Source organism: Chlorocebus sabaeus, chromosome 10 (genome assembly GCF_047675955.1).
Source record: "Chlorocebus sabaeus isolate Y175 chromosome 10, mChlSab1.0.hap1, whole genome shotgun sequence".
In the NCBI taxonomy this organism is placed as follows: Eukaryota; Metazoa; Chordata; class Mammalia; order Primates; family Cercopithecidae; genus Chlorocebus; species Chlorocebus sabaeus.
In genome coordinates, this window is record NC_132913.1 from 120,818,573 (window position 1) to 120,830,706 (window position 12,134).

General features: G+C 47.2%; 1 protein-coding gene across 1 annotated transcript in view; it reads left to right on the top strand.

The window, feature by feature from the left end:
* Positions 1–9,824: 9,824 nt before the first annotated feature.
* SAG (S-antigen visual arrestin) overlaps positions 9,825–12,134 on the top strand; it is a 40,860-nt gene continuing 38,550 nt past the window's right edge. The window contains exons 1-2 of the mRNA XM_007966691.3: positions 9,825–10,031; positions 11,169–11,271. Coding sequence (XP_007964882.1) covers positions 11,197–11,271 — 75 coding nt within the window. The 5' untranslated portion in view covers positions 9,825–10,031; positions 11,169–11,196. The remainder of the gene's footprint in view (positions 10,032–11,168; positions 11,272–12,134) is intronic.

Here is a 12,134-nt window from a genome sequence, read left to right on the forward strand (position 1 = left end):
TCCAAATAGGCCCCAAACAAGTGTTCGAATAGTCTCAGATCATGTTGTTTTTGCATTTGGAGGGAAGCATGGCTATTCTGGAGGGAAGCGTGGCTGTTCTCTGCTCAGCCTGAGCTCCATTCCAGTCCCGTAACTGCCCGCCAGTGCTGAGGTCAAGGTGAGGGTCTCACAGCACCGGGGAGTGTGATTGCCCTTTAACTCCCTGCCTAGGGTGTGGACAAGGGCCTTTCCAGCAGCTAGTTCGTTGTGTTTTTATTTTTTATTTTTATTTTTTTTTGAGACAGGGTTTTGCTCTGCTGCCCAGGCTGGAGTACAGTGGTGTGATCACTGCTCACTGCAGCCTCGACCTCCCAGGCCCAGGCGATCTACTCCCTAAACCTGAGCGTACCACCATGCCTGGCTAATTTTATTTTTAATAGAGATGGGGTCTCAGTATGTTGCAGGATGGTCTCCAATGGCAGTGCCAAAAGCAGTCCTCCTGCCTCAGCCTCTCAGAGTGCCAGGAGTATGGGAGTGGAGCCACTTTTGTTTGGCCCTATTTTTCTTTATGTTTTTATTTTTATTTTTTGAGATAAGGTCTCTGTCACCCAGGCTGGAGTGGAGTGGCACCATCTTGGCTCACTGCAGCCTCTGCCTCCCAGGCACAAGTGATCCCCCCACCTCTGTCTCCCGAGTAGCTGGGACGATAGGATAGGTTGGTGCCACTACAGCCAGCTAATTTTTTATATTTTGTAGAGACGGTTTCACCATGTTACCCAAAGCCCGTTCATATGCTGCCTCTTACCATAGATGTCCCAAAGCCCCTCCTGCTTTCACAGCACGGCACAGGATGTTTCGTGTGGACACTAGGATGAATGGATGAAGGGGCTGCTCTTAGGCTCCAGGAGCAAGTCAGCTGGGAAGTCCCAGGTTGCTGAGTGTACCAAATCCTGCACAACTACCTGAGTGTCTGTAGCACAACAGCAATCTTAATTGATTAGATCTTTTCTTTCTTTTGAGGTAGGGTCTCATTCCAGTTGCCCAAGTGGAATGCAGTGGTGCAATCTCAGTTCACTGCCACTTTGACCTCCTGGGCTCAGGTGATCCTCCCACCTCAGCCTCCTGAGTAGCTGGGACTGTAGCCACCTGCCACCATGCTTGGCACTTTTTTTTTCTTTTTTTGTATTTTTAGTAGAGATGGGGTTTTGCCATGTTGGCGAGGGTTGTCTCGAACTCTGGACTCAAACAGTCCACCCATCTGCCTTCTCAAAGTGCTGGGATCATAGACATGAGCCACTGCACCTGGCCACGCCCACAGGGACAGGTGTGACACGAAGCTGTGTCTTCAAAAGTGAATGGGCTGTGCTCCTCCGCATGGCCTTTTCTAGTGTCCTGCTTTAATAAGTCCGGCTTATGTTAGAAATTCCTATTTTCCATCCAAAAAACTTTGGAAATCCCAGCACTTTGGGAGGCCGAGGCTGGCAGATCACGAGGTCAGGAGATTGAGACCCTCCTGGCTAACACAGTGAAACCCCATCTCCACCAAAAATACAAAAAATTAGCCGGGTGTGGTGGTCCACACCTGTAGTCCCAGCTAGTCAGGAGGCTGAGGCAGGAGAATCGCTTGAACCCGGGAGGTGGAGGTTTCAGTGAGCCGAGATCGCACCATTGAACTCCATTCTGGGTGACAGAGCAAGACTCTGTCTCAAAAAAAAAAAAAAACCTTTGGAAATCTTGAGTAAAATGAGGTATGCCTGTATCTGCGTAGATTCTGTGAAAGTGCATGAAGTATGTGGTACCTGCCAGTAAAAGACGGGACTAATCACAGAATGATTCTTAGCTGCCTCACTTAAGCAAAATTTGACTTTTCTGGCCTCCAGGAACTCTGACTTTCCTAACAGGTCTCAACCCTTCCTGGCCTGTTTGTTCCAGATCCTCCCTCTCTGTGCATGCTCCAACAGTTCCTGTCCTCTCAACCTTCCCCGCTGCTTAGTGAGTCTTCCCCGGCACCGTGTTGCCTTCATATTCTAACCTGCAATTGGTGAGCACAGTGAGAACATCCAAATCAGGACAAACACAGAACCCAAGGGAGTAGACAGTATTGTCTCTAACGAGTTCAGTGTACCCACCACTCAACAGCCCTGTCAGTCTCAGTCAGCCCTCTTTGATGCTTTCCCCCCAGAGTATTTTAACGCAAATTTCAAGCATGTTGTTTTACCCATGAATTACTATGCATCCCAACCCAACCCGGCAAGGAGACCCGGCTGTGATTAACCTACTGGAATTAACAGTGACGGTATCACCCACCCTTCAGTCCCATGTTCCTGATTGTTGCAGCGGTGTTTCTTATGATTGGTTTGAAACAAAATCCAATTAGCTTTTGCTATATAACAGACTACCTCAAACTTCATGGCTTAAGACAATGATTATTTACTAAGATTCTGTGAGGCAGCTGACCTGGTCAAGTGGGGATGGATGGTGGAGGTGGCTTTGTTCAGACGTCTGCTGGGGGGATTGCTGGCACAGCAAGCAAGCAAGCAAGCATCCATCATGTATAAGCAAGCCCTTGTCACTATCCTTGGGTCACTTTTTTTTTTTTTTTTTTAAGTCTCACTCTGTTGCCCAGGCTGAAGTGCAGTGGCACGATCTCGGCTCACTGCAAGCTCCGCCTCCCGGGTTCACACCATTCTCCTGCCTCAGCCTCCCAAGTAGCAGGGACTACAGGTGCCTGCCACCATGCCCGGCTAATTTTTTTGTATTTTTAGTAGAGTTGGGGTTTCACCATGTTAGCCAGGATGGTCTCCATCTCCTGACCTCGTGATCTGCCCACCTCGGCCTCCCAAAGTGCTGGGATTACAGGCGCTGAGTATGTATTCTAGAACAGTAATTCTTGCTGACCTTTTTTTGAATGCCCCACACTGGATGTGGTTGGCTTTTCCATAAGCATACACTTGTATCTCAAGTGGGGACATTAGTCCTGCACATGACTGTGGGCCCAGCCCCCACTGTGGATTGCTCTGACCCCAGGCACAGGAAGGTGACGGCAGGCGAATTCTGGCTTTAGGCTTCATTTTTATCAGAGAACTACAGTGAGGAGAGGATAGGTAGGCATGCTTGTGAGCCGGGCACTAAGAGGATAAACTGTAAACAGCCTGGCTTCTGGTTAGGAAGCCGTAAGTCCTGTTGCCCCCAGGAGTACACCCAGATGGTCCTAAGAGACTAAGGAGATCTCAGGGCCGTCATATGCGTTACACCCGATAGAGTGCTTGGCACACGGTGGGTTTATAGTAGTAGAATTAGTGGAAAACAAACCAGCCCCAAGATTGTCCCAAAGTATAACTAGCTGAAAGGAAGAGAGAATTGTTTAAAAATGTAATAGTAGGCCAGGCATGGTGGCTCACACCTGTAATCCCAACACTGAGGTGAGCTGGGCGGATTACTTGAGGCCAGGAGTTTGAGACCTGCCTGGGCAGCATGATGAAACCCTGTCGCTACTAGAAATGCAAAAATTAGCCGGGTGTGGTGGCACATCCCTGTAATCCCGGCTATTCAGGATGCTGAAGCAGGAGGATCACCTGAGCCCCAAAGGTCAAGGCTGCAGTGAGCCGTGATGGTGCCACTGCACTCCAGTCTGAGCGACAGAGCAAGACCGTGTCTCAAAAGAAAAAAAAAATTTGAGATTCACATACCATAAACCATTTTAAAGTAAACAATTCAGCAACATTGAATATATTCACAGTGTTGTGCAACCCCCCCCTCTAATTCCAGCAAGAAAGAGGATCAGTGCTTTTCTGACGTTTTTGATCAGTAGCAATGGATCTATCTGAAGGAAACTTATGAGCCCTCTCCCCCAGAAAAAGGCATATCTACATAACTTTGCATGCAGCTTAGGTTCACAGATCCTGAAGCCCATCCAGGGATCCCAGGGTAAGCCCTCAGTTCGTGGTTGGCTCTCCACTCTTCTGTAGAAGCAACCTCATCATCGTCAGAACCCCCTTTAGTGTTGAGGCCCAGGTGGCATGACCAGAGGCTGAAGAAGCACACAAGATAGACATGAGCCTCACCGCTGGAGAGGACAAGAGAAAATCTTGATCAGGATCGTCCTGCACAAGACTTGACCTTCTTAAGGCCATCTGCACATTCCATGAATCTTTCCACTTTGCACGACAAGGCAGGCTGGGGAGTCCCCTCAGACCGATAAAGGAAATAGGCCAGGCTACACCCTCAAGGTCATAATGGATTCAGCAGTAGGCCAAGAACCCAGGACTCCATCTGGGGTGGTTTGTACAGCATGCTCCTATTACATGGGAACCCGCAACATTAAGTACCATTCTCAGCACAGTGCCTCCAGACAGACATTGGGAATCTGTCTGGGAGTGGGCCCCCCAGGGTGGTGAGAGGGCTCCAGTGCCTACAAGGCTAATCGTGGAAGGATTCACGTGCAGAAAAGATTAAGTTCGAGCGATGGAGAGAAGCAGAAGGGAAGCCAGTTCCATCCTAACGTAATTTTTCACTCTTTATACTAATAATTTAGTATTAGTAAATCATAATTTACTAATTCTAATTAGTAAATAATACTAGTAAATATTAATAATAGTAAATGCTAATAATTAGTAAATAAGTTTTTTCACTCTTTATTTGGAAAAAAAAGTGGATATCCAACAAATCCAACGAGATAGTGATTTCCCCATCCTTGGAAGCATTCAGTAACTTATTGGAGATGTTAACAGAGGAGATCAAAGTAAGGGATGGAATGGGAACAAAGTGATTCTTTTTTAAAGGTCTCTCATTACCTTGCAGACCCACAGGATTGCGTTTATGATTGCAGATATTATTATATTATTAGCCAGCCCAACCCCAAACAGCCTTCTATTCTTTAAACTCACTGACTGAGTCTAGGAGATACATGTTGGAATTAAGGTGACTTTTAAGAGCTCTGATTCCCTGGCACTCTTTATCCATACTTCAGACTGCCCAGGTGTTCTCTGCTTCAGTAAAATCAGGGCAATGAGGACATGAGATTTTCATTTTGTAGCTGATGTTTAGCAGAGTTACCCATTTTCCTCATGCGTGAGCCCCAGTAAACCCCTAAGATGACAACCCCACCCCAAAGCCCATAAACCTCTTAGCTGGACGCCTCCACCCCACTCCCACCTCCCCTGCCCAGCAAGCCGGCTGCTGTGTTTAGTGTTTGGAGATGAAACACAGGGTTCAAAGCATCGTCTCACTGGAAGCCAACCCCAGAGAAACAAGCATGCTGTAGCCACTGGTGCCCAGACTTTGAGAATTCATAGACCAGTAATTCTCAAAAATAAATCTAGGGGAAGATTGCCAGCTTTTAATTTTTGCCAAGTAAGGACTTTTTTCTAAACTACCACATACTCTTGATTGTTATTTCATAAAAAGAATGGACATTTTTGTCCTTATGCTTAGGAGCTGCATTCTGAGATACGGGTAAAGTGTCATGATGTCTGCATGTACATTCAAATGGTTAAAAGGAAAAAACAGGTAGATATAGAGGAGTGCAGGCAGCAAAATGTTAATTGTCAAATCTTGAAGTTGACCATGTGGGTGTCTATTGTATTGTTCTTCTAACTTTTCTGTGCTTTAAAATTTCATAATAAAATTGTAGAATATGCAGAGCTAATGACAGAAGGCAGATCTATGATTGCCTGGGGCAGGAGGGTGGATGGAGTTGTTGATGGAAATGGGTACAGGGAACTTTGGGGAGTGGTGGAATTGATCACAGCGATGGTTACACAATGTATATGATGACCAAAACTCATCAAGCTGTACACTCAAAATGGGTGAATTTTGTTAGTTATTAAATAGATACATTTTACCTCTATATGTATTTGCCTACACTCATCTATGTCTATCTCTATTTCAAAATTCACCCATTTTATATGTATATCTCAATGAAGATAGAGGGGAAGAAGAAAAAGAATGACTTGTTTTTTGTTTTTTCTTGTTTGTCTGTTTTTGTTTTTTGTTTTTTGTTTTTTTTGAGATAGAGTCTCACTCTGTTACCCAGGCTGGAGTGCAGTCTCGGCTCAGTGCAACCTCCACCTCCCAGGTTCAAGTGATTCTTTGCCTCAGCCTCCCAAGTAGCTAGGATTAAAGGCGCCTACCCCCACACCCAGCTAATTTTTGTATTTTTTATAGAGAAGAGGTTTCACCATGTTGGCCAGGCTGGTCTCGAACTCCTTACCTCAAATGATCCGCCCGCCTCTGATTCCCAAAGTGCTGGGATTACAGGTGTGAACCACTGTGCCTGGCACAGCACTTTTTTTTTTTTTTTTTTTTTTTTTTTTTGAGACAGGGTCTCGTTCTGTTGCCCAGGCTGGAATACAGTGACATGGTCATGGCTCACTACAACCTCAACATCCCAGGCCCAAACAGTCCTCTGACATAAGCCTCCCAAGTAGCTGGGACCACTGGCACACACACCACCAGGCCTGGCTAATTTTGTTTACTTTTTATAGAGATGGGGTCTCACTATGTTGCCAGGCTGTTCTCAAACTCCTGTGCTCAATCGATCCACCTGCCTCGGCCTCTCAAAGTGCTCAATAAATGTACATATATGTATATATTCACAAATACATAATCCACCTGCCTTGGCCTCTCAAATTGCTCTGTAAATGTACATATCTGTATATATACACAAATACATAGCCTCTGTGTGTTTTCAAAACGTGGACGTGCGACACGCACCATTCTACAACCTTGTTGGTTCTGTCACAATCTCTCACCTTTCTACTCCAGGCATTTTACCACAGTCAGATTTTCCCAATGAACCCAAAATGTCCTACACATCCTTTTTGGCCAGTTGTGTATTCAGTCTGGAGCTGCACATGACATCTGGGTGTTGAGTGCCTCAGCATCTTTTAATATAGTAAACCCCATTTTTTTTTTTTTTTTTTGAGACAGAGCAGAGTCTCGCTCTGTCACCCAAGCTGGAATGCAGTGGCATAATCTTGGCTCACTGCAACCTCCGCCTCCTGGGTTCAAGCGATTCTTCTGCCTCAGCCTCCCAAGTAGCTGGAACTACAGGCGCCCACCACCACACCTGGCTAATTTTTGTATTTTTGGTAGAGACGGGTTTCACTATGTTGGCCAGGCTGGTCTTGAACTCCTGACCTCGTGATCCACCTGCCTCGGCCTCCCAAAGTGCTGGGATTACAGGCGTGAGCCACCGCGCCTGACCTAGTAAACCCCATTTCTATGGCACTGTTTGTTGGATTTGTCTGGCAGTTCACTTGTGTCACATAGCTCATTCTTTGTATTTCCAATAAACTAGAAATGATGTCTGAAGGATCATGGATTCAAGTTAACCCCAAGGGACACATCCCATGTGGCTAACACCACCGGCAATATGAAGATTGACCCTGGTATCTGCCATGCACCTTGGGATGACAGCATGATCCATGTGGCATCACTTCAGTCCTACAGTCATTTTCCCATCAACTCTTCACCTGATGGTTTTAACACCAATGAATAATCTTTGTGTTTTAAAATAGTTTTTGCAGTTCAGGTATGGTGAGGCCAACAAAAGAATATGCTAAGGATAGGGTGACATTGAAGTGAAGACTCAAAGCAATTGAAGGAGTGAGCCATGTCACCGGCTGCGGGAAGAATGTTCCAGTAGAGGAAATGGCAAGTGGAAAGGCCTAGACGGAGGTTTAAAGAAAAGCAGGCCAGCGGTGGTGGCTCATGTCTGTAACCCCAACACTTTAGAAGGTTGAGGTGAGCGGATCAGTTGAGGTCAGGAGTTCGACACCAGCCTGGGCAACATAGCAAGACTCCATCTCTACAAAATTTTAAAGAATTAGCTGGGTGTGTTGGCATATGCCTGTAGTCCTAGCTACTCGGGAGGCTTAGGTGGGAGGAGCGCTTGAGCCCGGGAGTTCAAAGCTGCAGTGAGCTGTGATTGCACCACTGCACTCCAGCCTGGGTGACAGAGCTAGACCCTGTCTCTAAAAGAAAACAGACTCAGTACTCTGGAGCGAAGTGGACAAGGGAGAGAGAGTGGTGAGAAATAAAGTCAGAGGTAATGGGGGGCCAGAGCATGCCGGACCTGGCAAGCATTGTCCAGACTTAGATGGGAAGCCATTGGAATGTTTGAGTGGATGTTGATACCCCAAACGTCAGAACAAGCTTTCTGCGTATACTCGTTTCATTCCCAAGTCAGTACCCCATGTAAGTGTGTTAGTGGTCACAGAGTCCCCTCCATCCATTCCCTGAGTGTTCTTGGGAACAGGCATTGTTCTGGGCACTGTGAAGACAAAAGTGAGGGAAATGAAATGACCTAGGCCCTGCCCTCATGGAGCCTAGACTCCCGTGAGGGAAGAGAGACCGTAGAATAATCCCCAACCAAGAATGAAATGCAGCCAGGCACGGTAGCTCATGCCTATAATCCCAGCACTTCAGGAGGCCAGGAGTTCGAGACCAACCTGGCCAACATGACAAAACCCCATCTCTATTAAAAATACAAAAATTAGCTGGGCGTACTGGTACACAACTGTAATCCCAACTACTCGGGAGGCTGAGGCAGGAGAATTGCTTGAATCCAGGAGGCGGATGCTGCAGTGAGCCGAGATGGTGCCACTGCACTCTAGCCCATGCAACAGAGTGAGACTCTATCTCAAAAGAAAAAAATAAAAAAGAGTGAAATGCAAGTGTGCCTCCAGTCTGGTCCTGGAGGTTGGGGATAGCTCCCCTGAGGAAGCGACTCCTGGTCAAAAATCTGAAAGGCCAAGAAGAGTCAACAAAGTGGAGAGAGGAGAGGCTTGTTCCAGGCAAAAAGAACAGTGGGAAGGAGGAAGCGTGGCAGAAGGCATGGAAGGAAAGGCAGGCGGAGGTTCCAGAGGCTGCAAGCTTTTTGCCTGCATTCTAAGAGCAATGGGTGATTATAAGCAAGGGGTGACAGGTCCAGGCTCAGAAGGTCTCTCTGCCTCTGTGTGGAAAAGGGCTTGGAGGGTAGAAATAAATACAGTCGGCTGGGTGTGGTGACTCACGCCTGTAATCCCAGCACTTTGGGAGGCCGAGGCAGTTGGATCACCTGAGGTCAGGAGTTCGAGACCAGCCTGGCCAACATAGCGAAACCCTGCCTCTACTAAAAATACAAAATTAGCCAAGTGTGGTGGGCGGGCACCTGTAGTCCCAGCTACTCGGGAAGCTGAGGCAGGAGAATCACTTGAACCTGGGAGGCAGAAGTTTCAGTGAGCCGAGACTGCGCCACTGCACTCCAGCCTGGGAGACAGAGCAAGACTCCATCTCAAAACAAAAAACAAAACAACACAAAAAAAGAAAAGAAATAGATGTAGTCAGGCCAGTCCTGGGAAGCAAAGGCCGTGCTGGGGATGGGAGGAGGCAGATAGGTTCCAGAGACAGTGAAGGGATCAACAGGACTCCTGAAGCCATCAGTCAGTAGGAGCGGGTGGAGGAGAGGGACAGATCCAGCTTGGTTTGCATAACACCAGGTTCATCTGGAGGCTGACATTTCTCCTTGACCTTTTTGTTTAGTCCCCACCCCCAAGGTCGCATTAGCTGCCTGCTGAGTTTAATCAAATCTCTTCCCGTCCTGGCAATGCCCGGGAATGAAGGGATAATCAGTCTATTTCCAGAATCCAAAGAGGTTTAGAAGAAAAAGTAGCTTTCATTTAGCTGTTGGCCCTCCCACCAACGTTCCCCAAGTGAGCTGGGTGACTCATACATCTGAGACCCTCCGTATGGTGACCGGGGCGGGGGTGTTGCTTAATGCTTAGAACTGCTGAAACTACCAGTTCACTGTCTCAGCACTAATCCAACTCTGCTCCTTAAGTGGGATTTGGCTTTTAGACATTGAGACCTGGACGCTGGGCATCCTCGCTAGATCCCCTACAAATTCCCCACATACACAGGCCAGGGGCCTCAGCGGTGCCTCTGCAGGCTCAGCTGGTGAGACGGCACCAGCTTGCTCAGAACAGGGGCTGGCTGTTCATCGTCTCAGAGCATAGAGACCCTCTCCTTGCCACCCGGCCCTTCCCACCTGGTTGGTGAGAAATCACAAGGTATGTGACCACCACAGGCCAAAACCTTCTCAGAAACCTGGGGCAGGTGTGGGGAAGAGCCAGGATGGGCGTTTTCATGCAGACAGTAGGTCCCGCCTTCACCTTTTCTGTGTGGTTTCCATAAGACTTTGCTATTTAAGGAGACTCGGAGTGAGCCGGGTGCCATGGCTCATGCCTGTAGTCCCAGCAACTCAGGAGGCTGAGGCTGGAGGATCACCTGAAGCCAGGAATTCAAGACCAACCTGAGCAATACAGTCAGACCCAGTCTCTACAAAAAAAATAAAATAAAATAAAAATAAATGAGCTAGACGTGGTGTCACACACCTGTAGTCCTAGTGACTCGGCAGGCTGAGGCAGGAGGATCACGAGCCCAGGAGTTCGAGGTTACGGTGAGCTGTGATTGTGATACTGCCCTCCAGCCTGGGCAACAGAACGAGATCCTATATCTTAAAAAAAAACCTCAGAGTATGTTTAATCCCAGACCACTAAGATGGCCTCTTAATTGTAATACAGAGTGGCTATCTCTTAGTAGGAATTGCTGAATAGAACTTTTGGGATTTTAATATATTCTTTAAAAAAAAAAAATTGATAGGATCTTGCTATGTCCCCCAGGCCAGTCTCCAGCTCCTGGCTTCAAATGATCCTTTCAGTTCAGCCTCCCAAAGTGTTGAGATTACAGGTGTGAGCCACAGTACCCGGCCATTAATATATTCTTGAAAACAGTCTTTATGAAGTAGTTATGTTGTGGTTTTCAGGAACTTTTTTGATTTATTTGCCATTAGACACAGTCACGATAGAACTTTAAATTCCACCTGGCTAAGTGTGATAACACCAAAGGTTAGCCAGAAAGTAAAACCTCACTGGAATCTAGCTAGACTCCCTGGTGAGGTGTACTGAGAAATGTCTGAAGCTTACCAAGAAAAATAAAAATATTGAAAACACCCCAAATCATGCTGCAGTAAAATACAAACTAAGCAAAGACTCATCAGTGAAACTCGGATTTTGAAGCCGGTAGAAGGGAATGGTGAGGGTGCACAGCATCTCGTGAGTAGATTTCATACCCAGGATGTTCTTGACTTGATATTTAGGATTGTCTTACCTTTCTCCGGTCCTCTAACGCCTGACCAACACCCCAAGGTGGTAGAAGTTGCCAGGGACAGGTAACATGGCAGCCAGCGGGAAGACCAGCAAGTCCGAACCGAACCATGTTATCTTCAAGAAGATCTCCCGGGACAAATCGGTGAGTGGTGCAGCAGTGAGTGGTTTGATAGAAATTATTGTTTTTTAAAAATGGAGCTTTTTCAAGTAACAGTGTAGTCACGAGCAACATCAAAACTCTTTGAGGACCAGGGCACGTGGCTCATGCCTGTAATCCCAACACTTTGGGAGCTGAAGTGGGATAACTTGAGGCCAGGAGTTCGAGACCAGCCTGGCCAACATGGCAAAACCCATCTCTACTAAAAATAAAAAAATTAGCTGGGTGTGGTAGCAGGCACCTGTAATCCCAGCTTGAGAGGCTGAGGCACAAGAATCACTTGAACCCAGGAGGCAGAGGTTGCAGTGAGCCCAGATCATGCCACTGCACTCTAGCCTGGGTAACAGAGGGAGACTCTGTCTCAAATAAAAAACAAACAAACCCTGTGAGGGCCAGGGAAGCTTTGTGTCTATTTTCGTCTCTGTCTAAGATGGATGATCACTGAGATGTAAATGAGTGAATGAACTGCAGAAATACAGGTTCTCTTCAATCTCAGCAAGACTTTAGTCCTGTGACCCTCAGTTTTCTCCCAATCCCTCAATCCCCACACTGACTCCCCCACCTCTGCTTCTTTTCCTAGCCGGCCTTGAACCCTTGACCTACTATTTAAACACTGTTATTTAAACAGTGTTTTGTCAGTGTTACCTGTGATTCCCTCGGCCTTTTGTCTATCTCTTGTGTCACCTGCCTGGGTAAAACCCAGAGAGTGATCAATGTGACTCCTTCTCTGTGCACCTACCCCACCACGGGACTCTCAAGCCTCAGCTGGGCCTGCAGGGCCCCAGTCTGCCCCCTTTCCACCACTCTCCAGAAGCACGTTAGATGCTCCAGGTGTGTCCATGAACTTC